At 47.9% G+C, this 27,786-nt stretch overlaps 1 protein-coding gene across 2 annotated transcripts; it reads right to left on the reverse strand.

The window, feature by feature from the left end:
• Nucleotides 1-488: 488 nt before the first annotated feature.
• DTX2 (deltex E3 ubiquitin ligase 2) lies at nt 489-27,786 on the reverse strand. Of its 2 annotated transcripts, XM_083587692.1 has the most exons (10): nt 27,659-27,786; nt 20,836-21,238; nt 18,031-18,649; nt 15,532-15,590; nt 12,338-12,472; nt 8,645-8,715; nt 7,609-7,767; nt 5,165-5,326; nt 4,403-4,492; nt 489-3,220 (listed from the first exon to the last, which is right to left on the reverse strand). In XM_083587692.1, exons 2-10 carry the CDS (start codon nt 21,113-21,115, stop codon nt 2,996-2,998), a joined length of 1,800 nt encoding a protein of 599 aa, XP_083443818.1. In that variant the 5' UTR covers nt 21,116-21,238; nt 27,659-27,786; the 3' UTR covers nt 489-2,995. The 2 variants fall into 2 exon arrangements, with proteins under 2 accessions (XP_083443818.1, XP_083443819.1); XM_083587693.1 differs by lacking the exon at nt 12,338-12,472.

A 27,786-nucleotide genomic window follows, 5' to 3' on the forward strand; every position in this document is an offset into this window, starting at 1 on the left:
TAGATAAATAGGTACTGCTCCGGCGGGAAGGTAAACAGCGTTTCCGTGCGCTGCTCTGATTCGCCAGAAGCGGCTTAGTCATGCTGGCCACATGACCCGGAAGCTGTACGCTGGCTCCCTCCGCCAATAAAGCGAGATGAGCGCCGCAACCCCAGAGTTAGCCATGACTGGACCTAATGGTCAGGGGTCCCTTTACCTTTACTATTTCTGGGTTAGCAAAGTCTGTAACCTGAAGCATCCGTAACCAGAGATACCACTGTACAGCAATGGTTACTATGTGTGGAATTCTGCAGCTGGAGGGCTGCATTTTTATTTTATTTCATTACTGTTAAGTGCAAGGGACCAGTCCTCATGACTCCTCAGGTAGGCTTTGAAAAGGAGGTGGGGCAGGGGAGTAGTTTAAATAAGACGCTTGCATCCAGTTTTTCTCCACGTAGAATTTCCAACACTCACAGTAAAATGTGAGGAAGAAATCACCAGTTTCCAAGTTCTGTGCACAAGTATTTATTGTTTAGAGGTTATTATGCTCTCTGTTCCCAGCAGCGGAGCATTTATGGTCTAGAGTCAAAACTTTGTCAGGCTCATGAGCCAAATAAGCCACGCATAGCTCAGCTTTAGGACATTCATACAGATCAGCAAAGACAGCACAGGGGTAAGTCGGCTTTGCTTGAAGGCTGGGCCCGCTTTGATGTCAAAACCAACTTCCTAGTCCACAGGAGGCCGGAGAAATTCAAAAAGGTGTCTGAATTCTCAGAAGCTGGAGAAACTGGGAAGGTCTGCCAGTAGCTGGGAAAGAGAGAAAAGCCTGGATTGCTGAGCCCTGCCCACGGGGATATGAATCTAACATTGGACAGAGATTTGATCTTCCATCTCCAATGTGGATCATATGTCTCCCTCTTATGGTCAACCTTGGCATAATCTTTATTCATTTGCTACGCTGCAATAAAAAATGGCAGCGGGCAATGAGTGTGAGCTTTGTCCCAATGGAAACTTCCACTCCTCCATTCCTTTGTCACGGTGCTTAAAGTGGGAAAATCACTCCCAAACTACAACACCCTTACCTTCCAAAATCTTAGGGATCAAAGTTATCTTTAGGCCTGATGGCGCTCCAGCAGTTACAAAATTTGATTGGAAAAGGGAATAAAGGGTTACACGTCATGTCTGAACAGGGTGCCAAGGCCCTGAAACTGCTTTTTGTTGACAAATCAGCACAGCCCCAAAATAGTGATTCAGATGGGGAGTTACCAAGAAACTTTGGTGACTCTGTGAGGATTCCAGCTCCGTAGCATTAAAACCAAGCAACCACATAATGGTTATACAATTCTCAGCATCCTGAGAATCTCGAATTTCAGGGGCTGAAGTTCTTTTGGTAAGCAAGTCCTTATGGCTGTGAAAATACACTTCAAAGTATGTAGGCAAAGACAGGCCATATTATCTCAGAAGGCTGAAAGGGTAGCTGAGTAAGACTTTACTTCTCCGTATGACTAGCATAGTAATAAAAATTATGCAGAATTATGGAGAATAACGTTATGCAAACCTATTTGATTTGCATAACGCATGCAGGGTGTTAATTCCTGCTTTTACTGATGCAGGGGGTCTATTTTACTTCAGCTCCAAAGGACACAGAGCTGCCAGCAGCTTCTCTGTAGGTTGATGGCACATTTCAAGCAGAGTATTGGGATTCTAGTGGTCACGAGTGGTTCCTGTGGGAGAGAGTTCCACAATCCAACTATCTGCTGTGTGAAGGAGGACTTCCCTTGGCTGGGAGAGGAAGAAGAGCATCCCTCTATCCTTTTACTCCACACGCCATGCATCGTTTTAAACATCTTCCATCAGGTCCCCTCTCCTTTACTTGCCTTCCCACCCTGAATTCAGAAGCCCAAAGGCTGTAGCCTTTTCTCATAGGAAACTCATTTCAGGTGTTTGGGGCTGTTCTGGATGTCCTGCTCTGCACACTTTGGTGCACAGAATCATAGAGCTGAAAGGAACCTCAGAGGTCATCGAGCCTAACCCGCTTCCTGCCATGTGGGAGGCAATGGTGGCCTCCCTGAAAGGTCACCGTCTGGTGGAGGAGAGCCCACCGCCTCCCAAAGAGCAACACCATCCTGGATCCCAGACACGGAAAGAGACCGCCTAAATGAATGCTTCCCTGCCTCTACATCTCCCTGCACGGAGAAGATGAGTAGATCATGGAGAAGTCTCAACTACAGCTCTTCGCCCTGCTCTGCAAACTTCTAAACACAGGAAGTGACCTTGTAGGTCATCTAACACAAGAACATGCCGGATCAGGCCGACAGCCCATCTGGTCCAGCGTTCTGTTCTCGTAACGGCCAACTAGATAGCAAGCAGGATTCGCACACAAGAGCACTCTTCCCTCTTATGGCTTCCAGCAACAGGTATTGGGAAATGTTGCTGCCTCAAAAAGCAGAGCATAGTCAACGATTGCCCTCTCCTCAGATATTTTGTCTTTTAAGGCCATCCAAAGCAGGCGGACATCACTGCCTCCTCTGGGAGGGAGCTCCGGGGTTTAACTCAGTGCTGCGTGAAGACAGACTTCCTTGCTCAAATGCAGGATCTGCAATGCAGGAGGAAGATGCAGCGCCCCCTGCAGGTTGCCTCCCAGAGCAGGCAAGCCCACATTGTATGAAAGGCACCTCCAAGCCCCGCCTCCCCATCGGCAACCGCATATTGCGGAAGAAGGCAACGAGGGGAGAGTTAAAGTCACTGTCCTTTTATGCATTTCTTCTATACACGGGGGAGAAGGTTTCGCTGCGTACATTCAGGCTGGGCTAAGCCCTTAGAAAGATACAAAACGGAGTAGAGAAACCTCCTCCCTGCAACCAGGCGATCCCAGAGACAGCATTATTGCTCAGAGAAAGGGGGGCAAGCGAGCTTAAGGCAACAGGGGCAACTGGCTGTAGCGGCGGCGACCCTCGAGAGGGGTGCCTGCAGTCCGAAGGTGCAGGAGCGGGCTCCATCCAACTGACGCGGGTGATCAGGATCTCAAGCAGTCTTCCGTGACCCCCTGAGCTGCCAGCTCGGCCAGCACATTGTCCAGGTAGTTGGGGTCCGGGTAGCCGTGCCCCGAGGTGTTGGAGTCCATCTCTGTCTTGTGGTGGATCTCGTTCCACACCACGGTGTTGCTTTCTCCTGTTGTGCTGGACGTCCCAATGGTGAAGATCAGTCTCCTCCTCCAGGCCACCTTCAAGAGCTCCAAGACCTGGCAAGAGGGAGGGAGGGAGGGAGGTCACTCAAAACTGACTTGCTGATTCAATGGAGGCCATCTCTGCTGGTGACACTGTGTGGCCGTGAAGCCAAATCAGAGTGAGGGCGTTAAGCTTTGCCCTCGCCCAGAACTAACCTGTTTGCGTAATGGAGGCCACTGCTGCCAGTGACAATGCATTGTTGTGAAGCCAAATCAGAGTGAGGGCACCCCTCCCCGTCTTGGCCATGGCAGAATGGGATGGTAGATGGCAGCAGATGGCATCCTGCAACCATGTGGGCGAATGGACCTTGGTTGTAAGTGTGAACTATCTCTATGAAGCTGGTGCCGTTTTGAGCTGAATTTGAGTGATGGGGAAGTTCTAATTTGGCTTTGTTCTGCATTCATTGAGAGGTGTTTGCAAGTCCTTACATCTCACATATTTTTTTAGCCATCCCTGGTGTTGGATGGGGTTTTGGCCGGGACAGTTACCAGTGTCCCCCACTGCATCTTACATTTATTATTACTACTACTACTATTACTGTTAATGTTAATAATAATATTAATATCCTGCCTTTTCCCTCATACTGGGGCTCAGTGCAGCTTACACAAATTAAAACATGGTACAGATAAAATACAAAAAGCTAAAAACATATAAAATATTATTGTTAAAAGTAATCAAACTTTTAACAGAATCTGAACAATATAAGAAGCAAAACTATTAAAATAAAGGCAATAAAGAAGACATAAGCTTGTGCTCACCCCTCTCCTCTATTACAGCCTTCACCAACCTAATGCCCTCCAGGTGTTTTATAGAAAGGTTTTCAGCAGGCATTTAAAAATTAATACAGAAGGCCCCTGCTGAATCTCCAGTGGCAGTGAGTTCCATAGTACTGGGCTGACGACACTAAAGGCTCAGTTCCTTGTTGTTGTCAAATGAGCCTCACCTACTCAGGGAGCAGGCAGAGCTGCTCCTGCAGATAATCCTGGAGTTCAAGCTGGAATATAAGGGATTGGGAGAGTCCCTGAGGTACCCTGGACCTAAGTTGTTCCACCTCCCAGCAGCCCTTGCTAGTGATGATGGGACTTGTAGTCCAAAACCCCTGGAGTGCATCAGGTTGTCTAAGGCTGACCTCCTAGCTCCTCTAACTGTTGAAAGTTGACTGCCACAGGTAAGCGCAGGTGCTGACTCCATCATACCTTTCTTCCCTTTTCGTTATCTGGCAGGTAACAGTAGCGCGGGAAGCCCCTTGCGGAATATGGGCGGCCTGGGTTGGGGTGCTCTGGACCCTGGAAGGGAGACAAAGGTCATGCATGTGAAATCCAGTCATTGGCTGTACTGCCCACTTAGCTTCAGAGGTGGCTGCGGGAAGGGGGCAGTGCTGTGTAGGAACACGTCGGAAGGGTTGCTGGTTAAGTATCAGATGGGTACTTTGCACGCTGTCAGTCAGGCCTGTTGGCAGACCAACTCTGAGTTACAAAGATTTCTGCAAATGTGGCATGAAAGCTGGCAACATCAACCCCATTATGTGGGAATCCCTCACTGACGTCCACAGTGCCTGCAGGCAGTCAGGTTGTACACCCATATCAGTGACTAGACGAGGAATGGCTGCTGGGAGGAGCGCAGAGAGAAGAAACGCCGTGGTGCATCTGCAGCAGCACAACCGGATGCCTTCAACTGCCCCAGCTGCAACAGGACATGTCTCTCCCATGTCAGTCTCTACAGCCACAGCAGGCGCTGCAACCTTGCAGCGGTTTGACTTCACCCCCAAAGGCACACTCCTCCATTGTCTCCCAAGACAGACGGATGCCAACAGTCAGGGGCAGCCAACATGCGAAGCCTGGCACTCCACCCCTGAGCTACGATTTCCCCTCTTCCTTAGCTGACGCCACTGCATAGCAGGGGGTTGGACTAGATGATCTGTGGGGTCCAACTCTATGATTCCATTCTAACTTTCTCACCTGAATGCCCCTGTTAATGTGGTACATGATCTGTATCGAGCCACAGTCCTCATTCCCCGGAAGAGACTCGGAGAGTATGGCGACATCCATCTTCCCGTTGGGCTGGGTGCCTGTCTTCTCCCCGTAGATGGTCTTACAAGACGGGCACTGGAGGCTGCCGTCCTGGAAGGTAAAAAACCAGGTCAAAGAAAGGTTTAGAACCCCGAGAACCAGGGGACGTGTCAGGGTGGGGAGCCTGAGAGCCAGGGTCTTTTGAGGCAGGCTCCAGATTGCCTGCATCTCCCCATTCCTTTTAAAGAAGTTTTGCTTATACTTACAGAGAACAACTCTGAAGCACAAAGGGCGGAGGAGATTGCAATCACTCACCTCCTTAAGTTCCCAGAAGCACCTATTCAACCCCACTCCGGCTGGAACAGTTTTTACATAGATTGGCATGCCCACTCTTCTTGAGCCCACAAATACAGTCACCAGTGGCAGCCAGAAATTTAATTCTGATGGCCGGAAGGAAAGAGTTCTTTCTGCCATCGTTATAGCTGGCAACAGGAGGCAAAGAGCACCTCTTTCAAATTGGCACTGGGCACTTAGTATTTTAGAAATATGCCTCATGCTGAGTGAGACCAACAGCCCATCTAGCTCAGCATCGTCTAACTGGCAGCAATGGCTCTCCAGGATTTCAAGCAGGAAATTCGCCCAGCCCTACCATGGGAGATGGAACCTGGGACCTTTCGCATGCAAAACAGCTGCTTTGCGCCTAAGCCACTGCCCTTTCTTTTCACCCATTATCTTCTGGGAAAGCCGCTTGCCAGGCATGCGATGTAAGAGGAGGATGTATTTGCTTTTTCTCTGCAATACAGGAAGGGAGGGGAGCCAAGTTTTGATGGCTACCAAGACCAGGCAAAAAACTTTGACTCCTGGGTGTGTGTAGTGGGAGGGAGAGGGGACTGCTCAGCAAGAAGATAGGTCACAGCAAAAAAAAAAGAAAGCCGTGTGCAACCACAGGAGTTTGGGGGTGCAAGTCCTTGTACAAAGTCAGAGCTGCTTGACCATTTAGGTCACATTTGCCCCATGCATTTACAGCTCTGTGACAGCACTTTAAAGAGTCATGGCTTTCCCCAAGAATCCTAGGAGCTGTAGTTTGTTCAAGGTGCTGAGAGGAGGATGTCTTTCCAAGGGCTACAAACCCCTTTTTCCCAGGGGGCTCTAGGAGATCGGTACATGCATATTTTGGATATTCTCTCTCTCTGTGTAAGAACCATTTGTTCCAGAAATAGAGAAGAACAGAGAAGTAGTTTCAAGAAGCAGCAGAAGGCTGAGATTGTTCTGTCTATGCAAGGACATTTTTTGTGGGAACTGTTCTTTGGACATGCACATTATGACAGGAAGCACTGATAACAAAGGTTCTGCGTAACTTGATGTGAGTTTCTTGCTTGCGCCTTTTGGTGAGAGAAGCAGAGAGAGTGTGTCTTGGACTCTTGTTGGACTCTAAGCATGCCTTGACCACGGCAGTGGTGAATGTCTGTATATATTTGCTACCGATATGCTTTTATGCCTGTCAAGTAAACCTCTACACTCGACTGAATCTATATGGCATCCATGACTGTTTATTGCCTATTGTGTGTGCCTTCAACCCCAAAGACGTTTCCAAGGAAGGAGCTGCGTTGAGATGTAACTCTGCTGAGTATGGATAATGGCACACAAGCACAGCAAAAGTGATGCTGGACCCAATCCTTCTAAATCATCCATCAGTTTGATGGATGATCCAACAGCAAATGCATCAGCTATATGCTTGTAGGCATAAGGAGTCCATATGATTTTGTAGGGGCAGATTGGAGCAGGAAATTACCAGGACCACAATAATAATACTTCATTTTAGTAGTCGGTTTCTTGCTAAAGGTGCTTCCAGTAGCCAAACAACTATTGCAGGAGGGCATTTGATATAGGCGCAAGCAAGCGAGTTAGAACATTTCACAGTTTTCTAAAATGGAAAGAGGGCGTTTCTAAAGTTAGAGGCTTCTTTTCCTCTCAAGGACCAACAATGCAGTCAATCAACCATTTGCAAGATTTTTGCACAGAAATTCATAATTGTGGGTGAAGATATTGATATATTAATTCTGGGCTTCGTAAATTAATGCAAGAACCTTGAAACTGCGCCTGGTTATTTTCTGAGCTAAAATCCTTATGGGATATGTGTGTGTGTTAGTGAAAATCTAGATAGAGCATTCGTTGAAGCCGACGTACTGGAGGAGCCAGCTGGAGAATTGAGACTTCTGCCCCTATCCCTGGTCTTAAGTTTCCAGCAACCTTAAAGGTTACACCTCGCTGGAGCACCAGCATCATTCCTGCTATAATGATTACCCTCAGCAGCAACTGCACACCGTGCTGTTTAGGGAAAGGGTAGCTGCTTCTGCACATGACCACATGCACCCGCCCCACCCACCAAGTACCTTATTGCCGCTCGTGTACATGGCCAGCACACAGAGGAGGTGGAAGGTGTGGGTGCACTTGGCCAGCCTCCCCACGCTCTCTGGTCTGATCGTCTTGCTCTCGCAGGCATCGCTGTAGCCCGAAGGGGCGCCTAGTTTTTCCATGCAGATGATGCAATCCTGGACAGAGAGAATCAGTATTTCAACTCAAGCAGAAGGAGGCGGCTGGAGAGGAGCAGGGTCAAGAGGCAGAGTGGAGGCAGGCTGCTGAAGAAGCCAGGAAGTCTCCCCCTCCTGCTGCAACCAGCTAACTCCCCCCTGGTCTCCCAGGACACGCAGAGAAATGAAGAGCAGAGGAGAGATTGGCTGTGTGCGCAATCTGCAACTACTGGGGAAAGACCATGGAGAGGAGGAGCCATAGAGAGCAGTGGGAAAGATCTTTAATCCTCGCAACTGCTTTATTGGGGCAAGACCAACAGGGACGAGTTGCTGTGCTCACTGGGCCTGCCCTGTTTTGCTTTCTTTGAATAACTTCACGGAGGCCGTATTTGCTATCGCTGACCTAACGCCTGACTCCGGCTCCTGACAACTAACTTATATTGTGATGTCTCTGTAACTGATTTAGCAAAAATGAACAAAGAAAGCTGCATTTCCCCTTCCATTCTCCCTCAACTTTAAGCAGGGGTGATGTACCTCTGGCATGGAGGCCAAATGCGGCCCTCCAAGCCTCTTCACCTGGCCCTCAGAACTCTCTCCAGGCCACAGCCCTCCCCAGCCCTGCTCTGTACCCGCCGTCAGTGGCTTTGCCTGGCTGGAACATTTGCTTGAACTCATGCCACTGGCTTGCCTGGATGGAGGAGAGAGAGAAGGGTGGGTGGGTAGGTATAGAAACAAGCCTACTGTAGAAATTTGCATTCACTGCCCTGCCCACTTTTGGCTCCGGCCCCACCCACCACCTAGAGGTTTGCCTCAGGCTGAAAGAGGTTCCCCACCCTCGTTTCTAGGGAGGGCTCCGTTCCTAGCTTGGAGGGGGTCCTGGGGCCGTTCTGCAGCTCACCTCGTCAGCAGGGGGTGCATTCAGCTCCTCCAAATACTTCTTAACCACCTCTTCAGGATTGCTGGAGCCACCTAGAGAGAGAGAGAAAGAGAAGAGAGAAAGCACAGAGGGAGACATCAACCTAAGCTAAGGCACAAATCTGCTTGGGAGACAGCAGATGCAATAGGAGCAAGCGGCCCACAGGCAAGTCAAGGCGACAGGCCAAGGAGGAAGGGTTAGAGAAGGTGCAAGAAGGTTAAATCCAGCAAAAGTAATTTCTGAGCAGTCGCAGCCAGCGCTTCAATGCTACGTGCATAAGATCACAGAGCAGGACGGAGTTGTTTCCACTGATGGGCACAAGACCTGGGTAGAAGCCATTCACACCATATGTCTGAAGTGTGATAAAATCACTTTAAACGATCATGGGAGCTGCAGTTTATTAAGGGTGCTGTTAGGAGGCCCCTATTCCCCTCCCAGAGCTACGATTTCCACAGTTAGGTTAACAGTCAATCCCTCTTCCCAGGGAACTCTATGAATTGTAGCTCTGGGTGCTTTCAGTGAACGGGGCCTTGGTCTCTCAACTTGCAACGATGACGGAAGCTTTGCTCTGCTCCTGCAGTGGGTCTGTAAGGAAAGGTCCAATACCTGGGGCAGAGGACCACCTGCCTAGAGAGACTTCTTAATACCATTCTACCATTGTACCCCTTGAAAGAAAAGGTAATCTCAAAATGCATTGAGATCTAGTCATTGGGAAAAAAGTCTGTGGAAGCCACAGTTGTCTACTGGGGAGAAGAGCGCCTCTGAACATATGCAAAGTCCTCTCCCCTCATCCCAGAGAGCAGATGCAGCTGGCCAGTGACATGCAACACTACCCTTAAACCAGGGGTGGCTCCCGAGATTTTGCTGGACTACAACGCCCCATTGACACTGGGGTCAGACTAGAGGGGTGATGAGAATGAAGACCCATAACAGCCAGGGGGCCACAGGTTCCCCACCTGTGCCTTAAGCTACTGGCAGGAGAGGTAAGCAGGTTGTCCACAAACTGCCCAGAGCTAAGGATCCAGAATGCCACCTCCGAAAATGCAAAAATGCAGGTTTGCAGAGCAATGCAGAGAGAAAACATTAGGACAGTGATTCTTTACTGTGGGTTCTGACCAGTCTAGAGCCTAAAGCAAAGTCCCTTCCTCTCTTGGTACTTAAAAGTTTTACTGCTCTTACCACTTTCAAAGCTATTTCCTTTGGTCACATTTGTTTGTATTTATGATTCTGACTTTACAAAACACAAGAAAGCCAATTATTATAAACAGCTATTGATCTTCTTATAAATTAGTTACTGTACATCTGTGGTAGGCAAAGACTTGTGTATGTCTGGTACGTACCCATATATAAATAGATACTGCTCTAAATTTCCTTCACGTGTATGCTGTCATTGGCAAGACTGGGTAAAAATATTTTTCATGCACAATTATTTGTTTCTTCTTTTTTAGCTACAATATTAGATCAGAACACACATCTATTTCTGCATATATTTATTTTTTTAACTAAATGTGCCATTAATTGCAACTGGCCTGAATGTTACTGTATTATTATCTTCTATAGTGGGTTGTGCAAACTGCCCTACTGAATAATACTTTTTATAGCAGGCATAGGCAAACTCAGCCCTCCAGATGTTTTAGGACTACAACTCCCATCATCCCTGACCACTGGTCCTGTTAGCTAGGGATGATAGGAGTTGTAGTCCAACAACAGCTGGAGAGCCAAGTTTGCCTATGCCAGTTTTATAGGGTAGAGTAAAGGGCACTGGGGATGAGTTTATGGAACCAAGAGGGCACTGGCCCAAAAATGTCTGGAAACCTATCAGAAAGCAGTGGATGGGATTCAGCTAAGGAGTCACACCAGCGGAGGTGCTGCCCAATAGCTTTCCTTTCTGCAACGATACCCTCTGCTCTCTCTCTCCCCCTCGCACCCAAAATTGCCTCTTGTGGGGTTGAGAAAAGCCCCAGAGTAGCAACACGGGGTGAGGATAATTCCTTCTGGCAAGCTGAAATAATTGCCCTTGTTGGAATGACCCCCCTAGTATATCTCTTTTGAAATGTGATGCTATTCTGGGCTGCATCAACAGAATTACAGTGTCCTGATCAAGGGAAGAAATTGTACCAATCTATTCCGAATTGGTAGGCCTACAGCTAGCGCACTGTGTCCTGTTCTGGGCACCACAGTTTAAGAAAGTTATTGACAAGCTGGAACGTGTGCAGAGGAGGGCAACTAAGATGATCAAGGACTTGGAAACCATGTCTTATGATGAACTGTTGAGGGAATTGGGTATGTTTAGCCTGGAAAGGAAGAGACTGAGGAGATATGATAGCCATTTTCAAATATCTCAAGGGCGGTCACATGGAAAATAGAGCAAGCTGGTTTTCTCCGGCTATGGAGGGTAGGACCCAAACCAATGGATTCAAGTTACAAGAAAGGAGATTCAGGCTAAACATCAGGAAGAACTTTCTGACAGTAAGAGCTGTTCCAACAGCAGAACAGACTCCCCTGGAAGGTGGTGGACTCTCCCTCATGGGAGGCTTTTAAGCAGAGGCTGGATGGCCATCTGTCATGGATGCTTTAGCAGAGATTCCTGCATTGCAGGGGGTTGGACTAGATGACTTTGGGAACCGCTCCAACTCTAAGATTTTATGATTATTCAGTTGTTTTGCATTACAACACCCAGCGACTGTGTGGCAGCCCAAAATATCTGGAAGGCACCAGCTGTTGGAGAAGGCTGAAAGCAAAGGGGCTGGCCAAAACAGGGATTTTGGAATTTCTTTTTAGGATGAGCCAGATGGAGGCAATAATGGTTCCAAATACCAGTTGCTGGAAACCACAGGTGGGGAGAGGGCTCTTGCGCTTGGATCCTGCTTGAGGGTTCCCGTAATGGGCATCTGGGTGGTCACTTTGAGAATAGGAGGCTGGACTAGATGAGCCATTGGCCTGATCCAGCAGGCTCCTCTTATGTCCCTAAAGGGAAATGTGTCTCAGCATAATAAACACAATGGCAACAAATAGGAACTTGATTTATCATTAAGTGATCTGGGAATCTTTCTAAATGAGCGAATTAAGAGGAGCTGTGATGGATGAGCTCTAAGACTAAAGGACACAAACATTTATAAGGGGGTCAGTATTATACACATTTGCAAACCTGGGAAACCCAGCTGCAACTAAGGTATCACTGAGCCGCCGTTCAGCCCAAAACATTTTACTAATACCAGTTTAACCATCCAAGACCGTTTTTTGTGTCAGCCACCAGAAGGTGAATCTCGGCTAATCCGATAAGCTGCAACAGGAGCCTCTGCTACTGTAAATATAGCTGCCTCCTCCTCCACCCTTCCCTTCGTTCTTGTGTGTACCTTGGTTTCTAAGCATAGAAAGCCTGGAGACCACCCGACGTCTCTGTTTGGGAGCACAGAGGCGGCTTTAGAAAAGGTCATGCAGATTCTGGAGAAACTACAAAGCAGCAGTGTGTAAGCAAAGATCGCGTCAAGACCCTCTGCGGCAGAAAAGGGCCAGGCCATCCAAAGAGCGTCCAAAGCTATCCAATTTGCCAGAGAAGCCAGAAAGGAGGAAGGAAAGGAGAGCAGAATGCCGCAAGGAGGAGGTGGTGGCAGCAGCCGGGAGGAGATCTCCCCCACAACCCGCCCCCCTGAGGAATCCAAGCAAGTGGGCTACCTTTGGCGATCTCTCTCCTCCTCCCCTCCTTAACTGAGCTGTGTTTTTTAGAGGCTCTAGGGGCTCTGGCGGGCTGAGGTGCCAGGCTGAGGTGCACAGGGAATCCAGGGACTGACATCAGAAAGGCCATCATGCCTACAGGGGGGCACGAGATCAGCATGCAAGGTGGGGAAGGGAGGGAAGGAGGAGCGAAAAGAAAATTTGCATCACACAATTTGCCAGGAAATAACACAAGGAAACCTTGATTTGAGAAACTGATTCGACCAATGAAAAAAGAAATAATAAAACAAGCACAAAAGGAAAAGGAGGTGATTCAGTATTGCAAGGGGGTGGGGATATAGATGGGTAAGACAGAGACATCTAAAAGCTCACTTTCTCCCAAAAGGGTGGAATTTGGGGGTGGGGTGCAAGGAAGCGAGTCAAGCAGCAGACATGTTCACAGCTGCCAACTTCAAATGACCACATAAATCAGGGATGGGGCATTTGTAGCCCACAACATCTGGAGGGCCACAGCAGATCTGAGCAGCGGCCATGCTGGCTAGGGCGGATGGGAACTGGAAGTCCAAAATAAATGGAAGGCACAAGCTTGAGGAAGGTTAATTGGCATAGGAGAATTTTCCCAACTAACTTTTTCCCAGAAAAAGCACATTACTGGTGATGGGGAATGCAGGCTCCCAGCCTTCAGTTCAGCAAAGAGCAAAAGCTTCCATTTTTACTTTAGAATGAACAATAGTTCCATGAGACATACAAGCTTGGGGGGAACTGTGGCTTGATCTAACCAACATTCACAAAATAACAACAACAACAAAGCACGATCAAGCTGGAGATTTAGAGGGTGGGGCATGCAAGGCTCGCTACAGTCCATTCTCAATCTAGTGATTGAGACAAGTCATCTGAACCAGACGAATACATAATACGACAAGAAGTCACAAACACACCACTGTTTTTCAAGGGATCTCTCCTAAGTTCAGCTGGTTGCTGAAAAGCCCTGAGCCGATGACACAGAACAGAATTTGTGTGTGGCAGAGGATTCTTGGGTGCTCCAAGTTCATGTGAGTCCTGAGGCCTACACTCACAATGACGACCATACTGAGGGCTGCTGCAGTGCCTACTCAAGTCCCAAAGCGAGAAATGGGCAAGATATCATCCCAGCAGCAGCAAAGTGTTTCTGAGGCATGTAGAAGCAGCAAGACTCATTGCTGTTCCTAAGCACCCATGTTGGAGACCAGCCACCTGCTTTCCAGAGTCAAGGAAGGATAGGTGGTGAGCAGATTTTGGAGAAAAAGAAGACCACACCCTGCTTTCTTTTTTAAGGGTGGGGGGATGCCAGAAGTGCACCCTCCATCTCCCATTTTATGACTTCACTGGGTGTCCCCACACCCTCCTGGGCTTTTCTTCCTTGCACCTCATTGCAGTGAGACTGTGCCCAATTAAGGCAGACTCTCACAATGCGCAGAGCCAGACACAGGGGAAAGTAGTATGCATTTCAAAACATATAGCACCTGGAAGAGAATTTGTGGACTGTAGCCTCCCATTAGATCATCTGAGCATCTTACGGAATATATGGGGCAGGGGTACATCTTGGCTTTGAGTCCTGCAACCCCTGCTCCCTGGCTTGCTACCTAGCTCGGGAGGGTGAAGTCCTGACTGACTGCAGCTACAAAAGATGCGACTGCCTAAGAGTCCAGGATCTACCGTATTTTTCGTCCTATAGGGCACACCTCATTTTTGGGGGGAGCCACGGCTGCAGCCCCAAGCCTTGCGCACACCTGCCCGAAGCTCAGGGCACCCTCCGGAGGGCTCCCCGTGTTTCGGGCTGCAGGCTGCTGCCCACAAGCCTTGTGAGCCCGCGGGAACTCCCGCCGGGCTTGCAAGGCTTGAGGAGAGCTTCCTGAAGCCTGGAGAGCTAGAGGCATCGGTGCGCACCGACCCCTCTCACTCTCCAGGCTTCAGCGAAAGCCTGCATTCGCCCCATAGGACGCACACACATTTCCCCTTCATTTTTGGAGGGGGGAAAAGTGCGTCCTATGGGGCGAAAAATACGGTATTTTGGGTGCGAGTCCTTTAAGCCCTGCTTCTCAGGATGCCTGCGGACTCTTGGGGCGGGTTATTGTTTAGGGTTTTTTGTTGGGGTCATGACTTAATTTTGGAGAGGCTTAACCTTGCTGTTATTAATAACAGTTTCTTGTATCTTTAATTTTAGATTTTATTATGACTTAGGTGCAAATTGTTTATATGCTTTTACTTTCTCTGCTTATGTCTACTTTTGTTGTGCTTTTGCAATTGTGTACATCTTTTCATGTTGTCAGCCGTCTTAGGCATGGTTTTAACTATGGAAAGGCGGTCTTCTCAATACCTCTGTCAGGGAAAGGGGACCAATGGTCTGAACTCCAGTAGCAGTAGCAGCCTCTGAGAAGCAGAAGGGGTGAGGGGAATCTGTATCAAGTATGGAAAGACAATCTATTGAGAATTCAGAAATTCTCATTTTAAGGTGAAGTGGACTTAGGGACATTCAGGAAGAGGAAGGCAGTATGTTTACCCCAACAAGACACAGGTAACAGCTAAAAATAGGGAACCTGTGGCCCTCCAGAAGGTTGCTGGACTACAGCACCCATCATTCCTAACTATTTGTCATACTGGCTGAGGCTGATGGGAGTTGAAGTCCCACACCATCAGTGAGGGCACCATTTTGTCTTTTTGCTATGCCACTGAACACCTCTAAGAGATATTGCAACAATTTTTTATTACTTTTTTGCATAATGGTTTCTGGGTTCAATGAGCAGCGGTTGTATCCAACTAACTTTTACTCAAGAGTTGAAATTAATGGCCATGACTAACTTAGGTTGGTTAATTTCAATGGGTCCACTCAGAGTAAAAGTTAGCTGACTACAATCCCAGGTTTTTGTCTACATTTGGATGAAACCGGACGCCATTTTGAATCAAGACGCCAGACTGAATCGCTCAAACCTGCATGGATTTTAATCACACTTTGAATGATGGGTCCTGAGATCAAGGAGCAGATTTTCATCTGTGCCAAGTGGATGGTGGATTGAACCTTTCATAACTGCACCTTTTTTGTTTCTTAGAATTCCCAAGCAGCACCGGGTATGAGGATGCCAATTCCTTGTAAGCCCAGTTGCCAGTGTAAGCCATGGGTGGCGAGACAACAAAAAGAAATAACAGGAGTCATTTACCTGCCAGAGCTTGGCTCACTTTGCTGTGTCTGGACATGTTCACTGGTAGCTTTGGGACACTGGGGAGAGAAGAGGACAATGTTACTGAATGTGTTTTAAAGTGGATAATTATAGCAACCACAAGGAATAAGCAAGAGAACCAGACATACCTAGGGCTGTACATGCTCTAGGCTAAAAATTGCATCTCTCTTCCTAGGCAATCCAGGTTTGGCCCCCTGAACAGCTGACTCCTACAACCATGGATAAATCAAGCAAACTGTACACATGGGCACAGTTTATAGTGATTTTATCAGATGGGGGAAATGAGGCATACACAACTCCATCACCACCACTTCACAACCTATTCAGCAGGATATATTATCGGCTTTCTGAGATTTCAACAAGTACTGCCCAGTTTAAAACACTCACACACAGCAACTTGCTTTTTTAGAAAAAGAAAACTGCCGATTCTCAGGGAGTTAAATTCCAAGCCCAGTACCAGTTTCTTATACTCCAGCTCAAGATATACCAAGTTTTCTTACACCACCACCACCAAGTGCTGGGACAGCTCAGTTGGTAAAACATGAGACTTAATCTCAGGGTCATGGGTTCGAGCCCATGTTAGGCAAAAATTCCTATACTGCAGGAGGTTGGACTAGATGATGGTCCCTTACAACTCTACAGTTCTGATCTGATCCAGTATTTCCTGGCTTTGTATCTAGGCTGATTCTTAAAACAAAACCTTCACAGTCAGATTAAAGACACTGTCTGCAGCTCTAGGGGAACTTTTTGCTATGCGCACAAAAATGAAAAGTTTCTAAATCTAACAAAAATAAGAAATATTTTAATCTGCGGTGCTGACCAAGAAACAGCACAGCCCAAGAGCTGGATAGCAATGGCTGGCTGCTCAGATTTCCTTTAATCACATACATGGGAATATTCTGTTTGAAGGTGGGTTTTTGCGAGCTTCAAGTATGTGAGCCCGGACAGAAGTAATTACACACTTCCGACAGGAGGCTATTATGTGGAGGAAAGCTGCCCAGGGCTGTCTGCTGGTGCTGAAACAGGACCTTTCCACAGCTTAAGCTTCTACCTAATCCCCCAAACACCAGCATCACCTTCAAGGCCTGATCCCCACTTAGCACTGGCAAGTGAAAGAGGAAGTCTAAACACCTCATAAAGAGCAGCAGCAGCAATACAGTGACCCTAACCTGAAGGCCAGTTCACACACGCAGGGTGAATCACTTGGATACTAAATACTTGCATCCAAATGTGTGAACCCATGCCACCAAGAGAGCATAAGAGCATGTTGCAGTCAACATGGCTTACCCAAATGCCTGACAGCCGGTAAGATTGTGTCTTGAATGAAAGAGTCACTGGAAATTCGGAAGATGCCTGATATCAGCTCAGACGATTTAACCCTGCATTTTCTACAAGAGGGGTGAGGAGCCTTTTTTTAAACTTAAAGGCTGCATACCCTTCTGAGCAAGCTTCCGAGGGCCACATACCAGTGCTGGATGAGGCCAGAGGCAAAAGTGTGTGGAACAATGAATGTGATTTTTATATTTGTACAGGAAGCTGGTTTCTTCACACTCAGGTACCCCACCAGGCAAGAGAGAGACACGATCAGAGTTTAAAGCTACATTTCAATCAGGCAGAAACCCTCAAGGAGGATGTGAAGCTGGGCTGGTGAGAGTTGTGGCCTTAGGAGTAATAAGGCCTAGTTAGAGGGGACTGGGCATGGGGTACATTTGGCCCCTGGGAGGGAGGTTCCCCACCCCTGGGCTGAAAGAGAGTCCACTAACTATCAACAATTTTATTTTATTTTTTCACTGCTGAAGTTGCATCTCTTTTCCAACAAATATTTGATTGGGAGATTGACATTATTTCAGCTGCAGGCTTCAGAGGCTCTTGTACAGCAGATAAACATCACCATAAAAGAGAGGGGGGGGGGAAACCATTAGCAGTGGCTTCACAGTGATTGGAAGTGGCACTCCAGAGTCTCAGGCAGAGGGAATATTTTCCATCTCCTGCTACCTGAATCCAGTGTGCAGAAGCAGAGACAAAGGAAAACCCCATGTTGGGGATCATTAGGAAAGGGCCTTCTCCAATGCAACTGCCTCATCCTAATAAACAAAGCCTTAAACATACTTCTATCCTAACCACAGTGACAACTTGCTTCCCACCCCCCTACAGGATCCATGCTTTTCTCGCCCTCTCTCATAATATGAGAACCTAGGGACATCCAATGAAGGGCGGAAGATTCAGGACAAAAGGAAGTCCTAATTCAGACAACACATAGCTGAAGTATGGAATTTAATACCAGAAAACATAGCGACAGGACGAAGCTATTGGTGGGTTGTGAAGCAGAGTGGGAGAGGGGGGTGGCCTGGGGGAGAGCCTCAAGGCTGAGATACAGAGTTTTAGAGGGCTAGATTTGGCCCGCAGGCCTGATGCTCCCCACCCCTGGCTTAGAAAGGATGTTAACAACTCAAGAGTAGATCAACAAACATAGCTCACCTGACTCCTTTTGATGTGGTGTTTGCTGGGCTTGGCCCAGCGACGGCTCCGGACTGTGGTGCTGCCCCGGCACTGTGTACATTCAGCCTTGGCATCGACCGTGCTCCGGACAGGGCTGGCTTGTTATAAGGCACAAAGCCCACCAGAGAGGAACTGAGCCCCGCTGTCCTGCCAGCCCCTAGATTCCCAGCAGAGGGTCTGGGGGCAGTTCCGGCGGAGGGTCCAGGGAGGTTCACCATGGAGTGCCGGAACCGTGATGTAATGGGGCCAGTCCCACTGTTCAACAAACACTGCTGGCATGTGCATGAGGGTCCTGCATGAGGAGGCCCCGTCACTGTGGTGACTGGGTAGGGAGAATCCACCCGCCTCCGGATCCTCCGCTGGTAGCCCGTGGCCTTGTTGGTCTGGGTCTGCGAGATGAAATCGATGCTGTACTTGTAGCCAAAGAGCCCAAGATCTGCCTGGGGGGTGCTGACCGTGAAGGCTTGCTCCAGGTAGATGCAGACGGTCATCTCATAGGGGAACCAGCCGCCATCATCGTTCTGCCACTCCCAGACGACTCCCTGCCCAGGGGCTGAATCCAACTGGAAAACGTGTCTGCGCACACAGCGCATGGTCCCTGCAAAGAGAGAAAAGGGGTACCAGCAATTTGTAAGATGAGGAACAATGGTAAGGAACAAGCCTTGCATCTTTCGACAGAGGTCCAGGCCCCAGTTGCTAAGGAAAACACTTGATCTTAATGATCTGGAGTATTTTGGTATCCCAAGGCTTGGCAAATCGCCCATTCCTCAAGGCTACACCCTTCAATGACTATGCTTTGCTCCAACCTTGAGTGCTCTTGTCAGGCTGGAATGGGTTCTTGGGCTCTGATGCATTGTCCTGTGTATTTGGACACGGGATTAACAGTCCCGTTGTTTCTGTGCCTTAAGGCTCTTCTCCTTCAGTTGACTGACTGAGACATAACCAGCTAAATTCTTCAGCTCATAACAGAAGTCTCCCTGAACACGATGTTCCTGCAAGACAGGAACAGAGAATGTAGTGGACTCTAGGTGTCGTAGGGCTACAGCTCTCATCATCCTTCTCTGCTGGCCATGCAGGCTGGTGCTGATAGGAGTTGGAGTCCAACAATGCCACTTTGGCTAACCCTACTGTGAAGAGGAAAGGGATCCTGGGGCCAAAGGAACATTCCTCCTCCTCCTCCAGGTTGGAGACACCTGTACTCTTAATCTAAATAACAGAGAACAGAAGACCCAACACTGACCTGCATTCTTGTTCAGCTCCTCTATTATTTAATGTATTTCTATCCTGCCTTTCTCCCAAGTAGGGATTCAAGGCAGCTTGCAACATTTAAAAACATCATTATTAAATACATAATAATAAAACCAACCTAGTTGAAAACAATAGTCAAAATATATCACAACACATTTAGAGACAGCAGTTAACACTGGGTTTGCCCTGACAGCAGCCCAGTGGTAAGCATGGTCTGCACCTCAGTTTCCAAAGGCCCATCTGAACAGGGGGGTCTTGGCCTACTGGTGGTAGGGTAACAAAGAGGAACCCAGTCTGACCTCTCTTGGGAGGGTATTTCACAACCTGGGAGCAGCCACACAAAAAAAGGCTTTCTCCTGTGGACCTGCTGTACCTCTGATGTTGATGGGACAGAATGAAGCTGCTTACCTGAGGATCTTAGCACCCAAGCAGGTTCACATATGGAGATGGGACCTTTCAGGCAGCCTGGGCTCAAGTCACAATGTCCTCTAAATGCTCCTGGACTCCAACTCCCACCAGTCTCAGCCAACATGGCCAGGGATCATGGGAGCTGTAGTCCAGCAGCAACCAGAGAGTGTTTGCTACCCCAACATCTGCTAATCTGTCCACTGCCGACAGCTGAAGCGCCACACTCCTGCGGCCTGACTTTGCATCTGTTGCTCCCTTCTACAAAGATGTTCAGAAACTCAGGAAGGAAGATTTCCTGCCATTCTCTCTGGCTTCTGATGAACAGCCCAGATTGCCTGGGTTTTTTTACATTGCAATTACAAAGTTTTGTGGATAGGCATTTCCTGCTAGGTTTCCTGTCCACCCCCCAATTTTTATGTGTGTGTGTGTTTGTGTGTGTGTATATATATATATATATATATATATATATATATATATATACACATACACACACACCCACACCCATTGTTTGTCCTACTCTAAGTAGGCAATTGGTGCATCTTGGTAACTTTAAGCCATCCATTTTAATGGGTTTACTTCGAGTATGACTTTGTTGGCTATTACCCACTAGGGCTGGGTGATATATTGATACATCATCCAAAACCGTTTTGAAGTCTGTATTGTGATAACGGTTTCATAATTTTAGACCTGGCCAATATATTGCAAATCATGACGTGTATCTGTGTGTGATGCAAAAATCACGATGAGGGAAAAACCGTGAAGCCAGCCAATGCCTCTACACAGCTCAATCCTTATTTCAGCCATCATGACAGATATTGTGATGTTTATCTGGTGATATATCACAATGTTGCAAACCAGATATTGCCCAGCCCTACAGTATTCGCCCCTACATAATCTCGTCCAGCCCTGGTCTAATCCTCTTTTAAAGCAATCTAGATTGGTGACCATCACTGCCTCCAGTGGGAGCAAGTTCCATAGCTTAACTCAGTGCTGTGTGAATAAGTCCTTCCTTCTTTCTGTCCTGAATCTACCAATATCCAGCTTCATCAGATGTCCACGAGTTCTAATGTTATGAGAAGGGCCACTGCTAAGTCACGCCCAGGCCAGCTGGCACAGCCACTTTCCTACCTGTATCTTGCCGGAACTGCGTGAGATTCGGTATGTCGATGATGTAAGGTGCCAGCGTGGAATCCGCTTGCCCCAAAGGAATGCTGCCGTTGGCAGGCCAGGAGGGCAGCGACTGCCTCCCTTTTGCCATGAGAGCCTGGAAGGACTGCTCGATGTAGCTGCACACGCCGCTTGGGTACGGCCTCCACCTGCCAAACTCATCCTGCCACTCCCATACGGCCACTCCTGGATCTGGCAGGGACGGGGGAGGCCCGGCGGAGGTACCTGGCAAAGTTGCCATCTTCAATGGGCTTTTTGCCCTTCCTCCAAAAAAAAAAAAAAGGTGGGGGGGAATATGAAAGGTTCGGGATGGTGTCAAGTCAAAATTCAATTTTTCATCTTTGGCAACAGCAGCTTGTCACATCTGCAAGTTAAAAGGGGGAAATGTTAGTCTTGAGTTTCTGTGTTGTTACTCAAGGTTCAAACAAGTGGGTGCCAAACAAATACAGTATACATGGTAATATCACCCTCCACCAATACAATGGTATGAGCAAGAACAGGAGGACTGCAGCTAAGTGGTTAGAGCATCTGCTTTGCATGCAGAAGGTCCCAGGGCTCAATCTCAGGTAGGGCTGGGAACATCCACTGCTTGAAACCCTGGAAAGCCAATGTCAGTCAGTGTAGACAATTCTGAGCTAGATGGACCCAATGATCTGACTTCCTATGTTCCTAAAAAGAATCTTCATTTCATATTTCCTACTGCATTCTTATTTTAACTTCATAATAGACTCTTGAATTAAAATAAAAATGAGTGGAAGGTTAGAGCTGAATCAGCGTAACTCTGCCCATTTTCAGTTTCATTTTCACTGGCACTCAGTTTGTCCCATCTTGTGTGGCATTTATGAAAGAATCCACAAAAACATCTGCATTTAAATTATAAATTCCTTTTAATGCACACTCTGCATGCAATGTACACATTTTTTGAATCCCCCCCCCCCAAATACTTTTTAAAATATATCACACACACACACACAGTGGTACCTCATGTTGCGTAACCTCCAGGTCACAGAAGCTTCGGGTGACGGCCTTGGCAAACCCGGAAGCATGCGTAGAAGAGCTCTGCGAGCGTGCGCAGAAGCGCTCTACCAGGCCATGAGTGTGTGCAGAAGCGGCATCTCTAGTTACGGATTTTTCAGGGTGCACAGGGCACCCCAAAATGAATTAAATCCATAACTAGAGGCATTGTGCATATGTTGCATGGACCAAAATTGCACTGCAAAGATCCACACAAATCCACACTATGTTCCAATCCACCACTGCACCACTGTGGAAAGCGGACAGAATGAATTCGTCCTCTGTCCCTATGGGAAGATCAAGTAACAACACAAAAGCAGGTAATTAAAAAACAAACAAACCCCAAACAACTAGGATTGTTCTGGTCTGCTTGGTTCATGCAGGAGCCTGGGAACATGGCTTCATGTGGGTGAAGCCTCTGGCTGCTGGTGGCAACAAGTAGTTTTGACAGCTGCTACAAGCACACAGGCAAAGCCTCCTTCTGCCCTTTCCAACTGCTGCCCAAGAACCCTGTCTCTGACAGCATCAACCCTGCATGGCACTCGGAAAGGAGGTAGGAACAAGGAAGAAGCAGGTCAAATAACCAGGTTTTTTTTCCACCCAGGAAAGAATCTAGGACAAGCTCAGAAAGAAAGCTTTCCCTTTCAAAGCAGAGAGGCTCCACAAAAGAACTGCTTCCTTTTCCTGGGGCTGTTGGGAGGGCAAAGAGGAAAGATCAGTTGTACTGGGCCCAGCATGTGTGGACAAAGAGGGGGTGGTGGTGGTATCTTTCTAACCAATGGCACAAAGGCTTTCATGCAGGCTGATTTTATAAGATCAGAAGGTTTCGGTTTTATTCTTGTATCCGTTTTGCTTTCACTGTTCCTCAAGGAAACAGGAGAGCTGTGGAGCCTGTTCCAAAAGCTTTGCAGGAAAAAAGCTATGAGCCAGAAAACGGCCCACAAGGTCATAGCTGGTGAAATACATGAGACCATGAACTCTGGTCCCCAGTCCAAAGCTGACAGCACATGCACTCCCTTTCAAGCTGGATGCATTGAACTCAAATGTGAACAAATGACACCAGGGAGGGAGGAAAGAGGTCACCAAAGCTTTTGCTGTGTGCTGTAAAGAGTGGAAGAAGCTGTTTTCAAGTCAAAACACAGAGTTTTCTCCCCTCAGAAAATACTTTGCTTCGAAACTCAGCATACAAGCAAAGTATAACCAGCTTACATAGAATGCTACTGCTGAGTAACCCAGGTTTGTAGGTCAATTGAGAGTCAAGCTGGAGGGCTAAAAAAAATAAATGGCACCCTGATGCCCCTTATTGGTGGCACTTTTACAAAGCAATAAAAGGAAAGACCCCTGCCTCAAGGAGGCTGTAGTTTAAAGTACAGTGGTACCTTGGGTTACATACGCTTCAGGTTACATACTCTGCTAACCCAGAAATAGTACCTCGGGTTAAGAACTTTGCTTCAGGATGAGAACAGAAATCGCACGGCCGCAGCACGGCAGGCCCCATTAGCTAAAGTGTTGCTTCAGGTTAAGAACAGTTTCAGGTTAAGAACGGACCTCTGGAACGAATTAAGTACGTAACCAGAGATACCACTATATATCTAAAATGTACTTGGGCATTTTGCTTTTGCTTCATCATTTGCTGCTACAACTACACAGTGCACTCCTGCCTCAAGAGAAGGGATGGTGTCCCAAACTGCAAGCACCAAGTGGGGCTTGTGGGAGTAGTCTGGTGCAGGGATACCAAAGGAGGATCTTAAAAACACTAAGGCGGCCAGTTCCAGTGCTTTATTAAAGAAAGGTGTAAACTTGCAACATGGAGTAAAGAGTCCTGCTGCCTTTACAGTCACTGGGCGAACACAGCAGCAACAAGCAGTCGCCATGACTTGTCCACAAGCAGGTAAACATGTATACATTACTTATAAAAGAAGCTGCATATGTCAGCTTGGCCAGAATCTCCCATCAATCCACCTGACCCTTGAAGGCATTGGTGGCAACTATCCAAGGCTCGCAGATAACTCCCCTCTCTAGGCCCAGAGCCAGGATCCCAGGGCCCACAGAAAAACATAGCACCAAAACAAGCCAATTAGCAGATATCCAAGCAAGTGAACATACATATGTGAGCGCATTCTTGCAACAACTACCAATTAGTTTCAAAGTTATTTTGACTATCAAGATGGCCTTGAGGGCCTTCCGAGAACAGTCTCATCTTCGGTTCAACATAGATGGGGAACTCGTGGCCTTCCAGACATTGCAGTACAACCCCCCATCACCCCTGATTGTTGGTCACGCTAGCTGGGACTGATGGAAACTGGAGGTCAACAACATCCAAAGGGCCCCAGATTAGCCCACCCCAGCTATGGAGGGTTTAAAAGTGACCAGCACTAGTTTGCTGCTGAACACTTTCAAGCACTCGAGAACCTTGGCCATTTCACATTTCTGATGCATGCTTCCACTTACTGGTATTTACATATGATTTTGCCTAAGGGCTCAAAAGAACACTCTTTCAGTATTTTTTTTTTAATTAGGCTGGTTGTCTGTTTTGGAAAGGGTTGAACTCTCCCTTAATGGGGCTGCCCTTGGAAGGAAACTTCAGCTGGTCTAAAATGCTGCAGCCAGATTACTGGTTGGGATTGCATTTAGATCTCATATAACCCTTGTTCTAAAACAGCTGCAATGGCTACCAGTGCATTTCCAGGCCCAATTCAAGGTGCTCACAGTAGTGTTTAAATCCCTAAATGACTTAGGCCCCAAATAACTGAAAGACTACCGCATTCCCTGCAGACCCTCTCAGTTGCTAAGATGGGCAGGAGCCCCTTAGTAGTTCTGCAGAAGCTTAGAGTGGGGGTGGCAGTGCCTAAATTGTGTGACTCCTTCTCCACAGAGGTACATCTGGCACTTTCATTCAGCAGTTTCTGGAAAATGTTGAATTAACCCTGGCTTAAGACACCTGAGCTATGTGTTTTCAGGACCCACCTGTGTAAATCGCTTTAAATTGTTTTTAATACTGTGCTGTGTTCGGATGTTGTAACCCACTCTGAGAAACTTAGAGTACTGTGATTATTTTGTCGCTCTTCATAGCAACCCTGGCAAGAGAACGAAGAGGGTCCACCCATTCACAGGCAAATTGCAGAAGCCACTTCCAGCAACACTGTGGAGATGTGGAAGAAAATGAAGTCCAGAAACATGCAAATACTCCACTAAGGCCTGTGGTGTTGAGGTGGGTATTAAACGTAGGGGAAGCAGTTCCACATGGCTTTCTGGCAACATGGAATGATTACCCAATGTAAGTAAATGGAGCCGAGAATGACACACAAGAGGTGCTGAGAAACAGCTGGATGCCATCTATCCCCTCTGCTCTCACGTATACACACAAAGTTATTACTCATCCTTCCCCAATTAGATTAGCTGACATATGAATGATAGAGGAGAGGAATTTCCCACCATTAAATTTCCAGCATGGGGAATAGCTGTCTAGGACCATAAAGTTAGGTACCAAGTCAGCCAAACAGCAAGCCACCCCAGAGGCAGGCCTGTTTACTCGAAGGGTGATAGATTCTTGCAGCTCAGACCCCTCAAGTGAAAAGTGGCTAGACCTCAGATGCCTGGTGACCTCTGTCACGAAAAGGCAACCCTGCTAAGACAGTAAGAAACACACCGCTGGATCGGACCAAAACCCTACCTAGCCTAGCATCCTGATTCCAACCAACTGCCAATGGAATGCCTCTTGGAAGCTTGGCGAAGTTGAGAAACCTTCCCCAGCAGAAGGGACTTAGGGGTATACTTTTCTTGTATAAGGAGGACCCCTCACACACAAACATATATACCCACACCCTTAGGGGAGGTACTTACGTCCCAATGCACAATTTTGCCAACAGCTCTGATCACTCAGCAGCCCCCCTCCCTTTCTTGGGACACCCACAACACCCCAAAATACCCATCCCACACCCACACAGCTTTCCTGTAGAAGAAAAGTTGAACCATAGCATGCGTGCCTTAGCGCAAGTGCACAAAACCTCCCCCAAGAGAAGCCTGAATCCTTAAAGGAATGCTACATTGCCCAGGGGACCATTAAAGCACCCCTAAAACAAGTCCAACATTTTCCAGGCAGGTGACTATAGCAATGTGTGGTGTATTAAAGGAAGTCAATGTGCTGTCGGACTCCAATCTCCATTGGCCCTGGACAGCATGGTCAACAGTAACAGATGATTGGAGCTGGATGTCTAACATCTAGAGGCCACCACTTGGTTACCCCCCTCCTCCCCATAGAGTTCTGGCCTATGACCAGGCAGTCCTGGGTTCAAATTCTTAAGTCAGCCTTGAAGCCCACTGGGTATCGCTGGGTCACACATCATCATTATTACAATTATACCCCACCTTGCCTGCAAGGAGCTCAAGGTGGTCCACATGGTTTCCCATCCCACTTTACTGTAATCGTCACAGCAGTGCTATTTTTCTAGAAAAAGAGGTGCCGGAAATCACCATGAACGCCTCCCTTGTTCTCTTATAACGGCAATGACGTCCACCTGAGAGGTGCCAAAACTGAGTTCCTGTGAGTTCAAGCTGGGGGGGGGGTGGAGAATAGCCCTGTTAGGTAGGTTAGGCTAAGAGGCAGCAAATGGCCCTTAAGGTCACCCAGTGAGCTTCATCGCTAAATGGAGATTTGAAACCAGGTCCTAGTCCATGGGTAGGCAAACTAAGGCCTGGGGGCTGGATCTGGCCCAATCGCCTTCTAAATCCGTCCCGCGGACGGTCCGGGAATCAGCGTGTTTTTACATGAGTAAAATGTATCCTTTTATTTAAAATGAATCTCTGGGTTATTTGCAGGGCCTGCCTGGTGTTTTGACATGAGTAGAATGTGTCCTTTTATTTAAAATGCATCTCTGGGTTATTTGTGGGGCATAGGAATTCGTTCATTTCCCCACCCCCCAAAATATAGTCCAGCCCCCCACAAGGTCTGAAGGACAGTGGACCGGCCCCCTGCTGAAAAAGTTTGCTGACCCTTGACAGACACTGTAACCACATAGGGCTGATCTCCCTTGCACAGTGGTTCCGTGGGGCAAGGGGACAGAAGAAGTGAAACTTCCTCTGCTTACCTTATGTTCCTCCTTCAAGTAAGGGCAGGGTTTATTAAAAATTCAAAATACAATAAATGAATAAACCACAACCTACAGGTTTTGAGAGTCGTCCCTGGGCTAGAAGGAGTGGCGAGAGAAGACTAAGAAGTCTTAACTTAGCGAAGGAAAGAAAGAAATCACAGTGGGTGGGTGGCCTTGGGCAAGTACTTGGCTGCTTAGTAACTCTCTCCGTCTCTGAAGTCTTAATTTACCTCACCGGGCGGGGGGGGGGGGCTGCGAGGGTAAAATGGACAGGAGAGGAAAGAGAAGCAAGAGACCACAAACACCAACGGCCCCACCCCGAGTTTCTGGGAGGAAATGAAAGATGTCACGTTATTAAAGGGCCGCTCCCAATTTTCTCAGAAATTCCACTTTATTAAAAAAACACCATTTATTTTAATTTTTTAAAAACCCTGAAAAGCTCTGCTGGAGACTGAAAGGCACGAGGGGTCGTGGACCCCCTAAAATGCCCCCCTCAGCTCTTCAACCCACTTCCCTCAGACCCGCAACACTTCGAAAAACCCCGTCCCCCCAAAAAACAACAACTCCCCAAGCCCCCCAGACCTCTCTCAGCCCCCAAAGGTCTTCAACCCCCCCCCCAAACCGCCCCACCTCCCGCCGTGTGACTGGGGCTGAGCCGCCTCGCCCTCCCAGCCCCTCACCGGAGGCCGCTGCCAGGAAGCTCCTCGTTGCCGCTGCTCCTGCCGCCGCTGCTATTCCTGCCGTTGCTTCCTCTCGGCCACCTCCGCCTCAGCCAGAGTGAGTAAGCACGCATGCGCCGCTGCTGTCG

Source organism: Podarcis filfolensis, assembly GCF_964270895.1.
Source record: "Podarcis filfolensis genome assembly, chromosome: 15".
Classification (NCBI taxonomy): Eukaryota; Metazoa; Chordata; class Lepidosauria; order Squamata; family Lacertidae; genus Podarcis; species Podarcis filfolensis.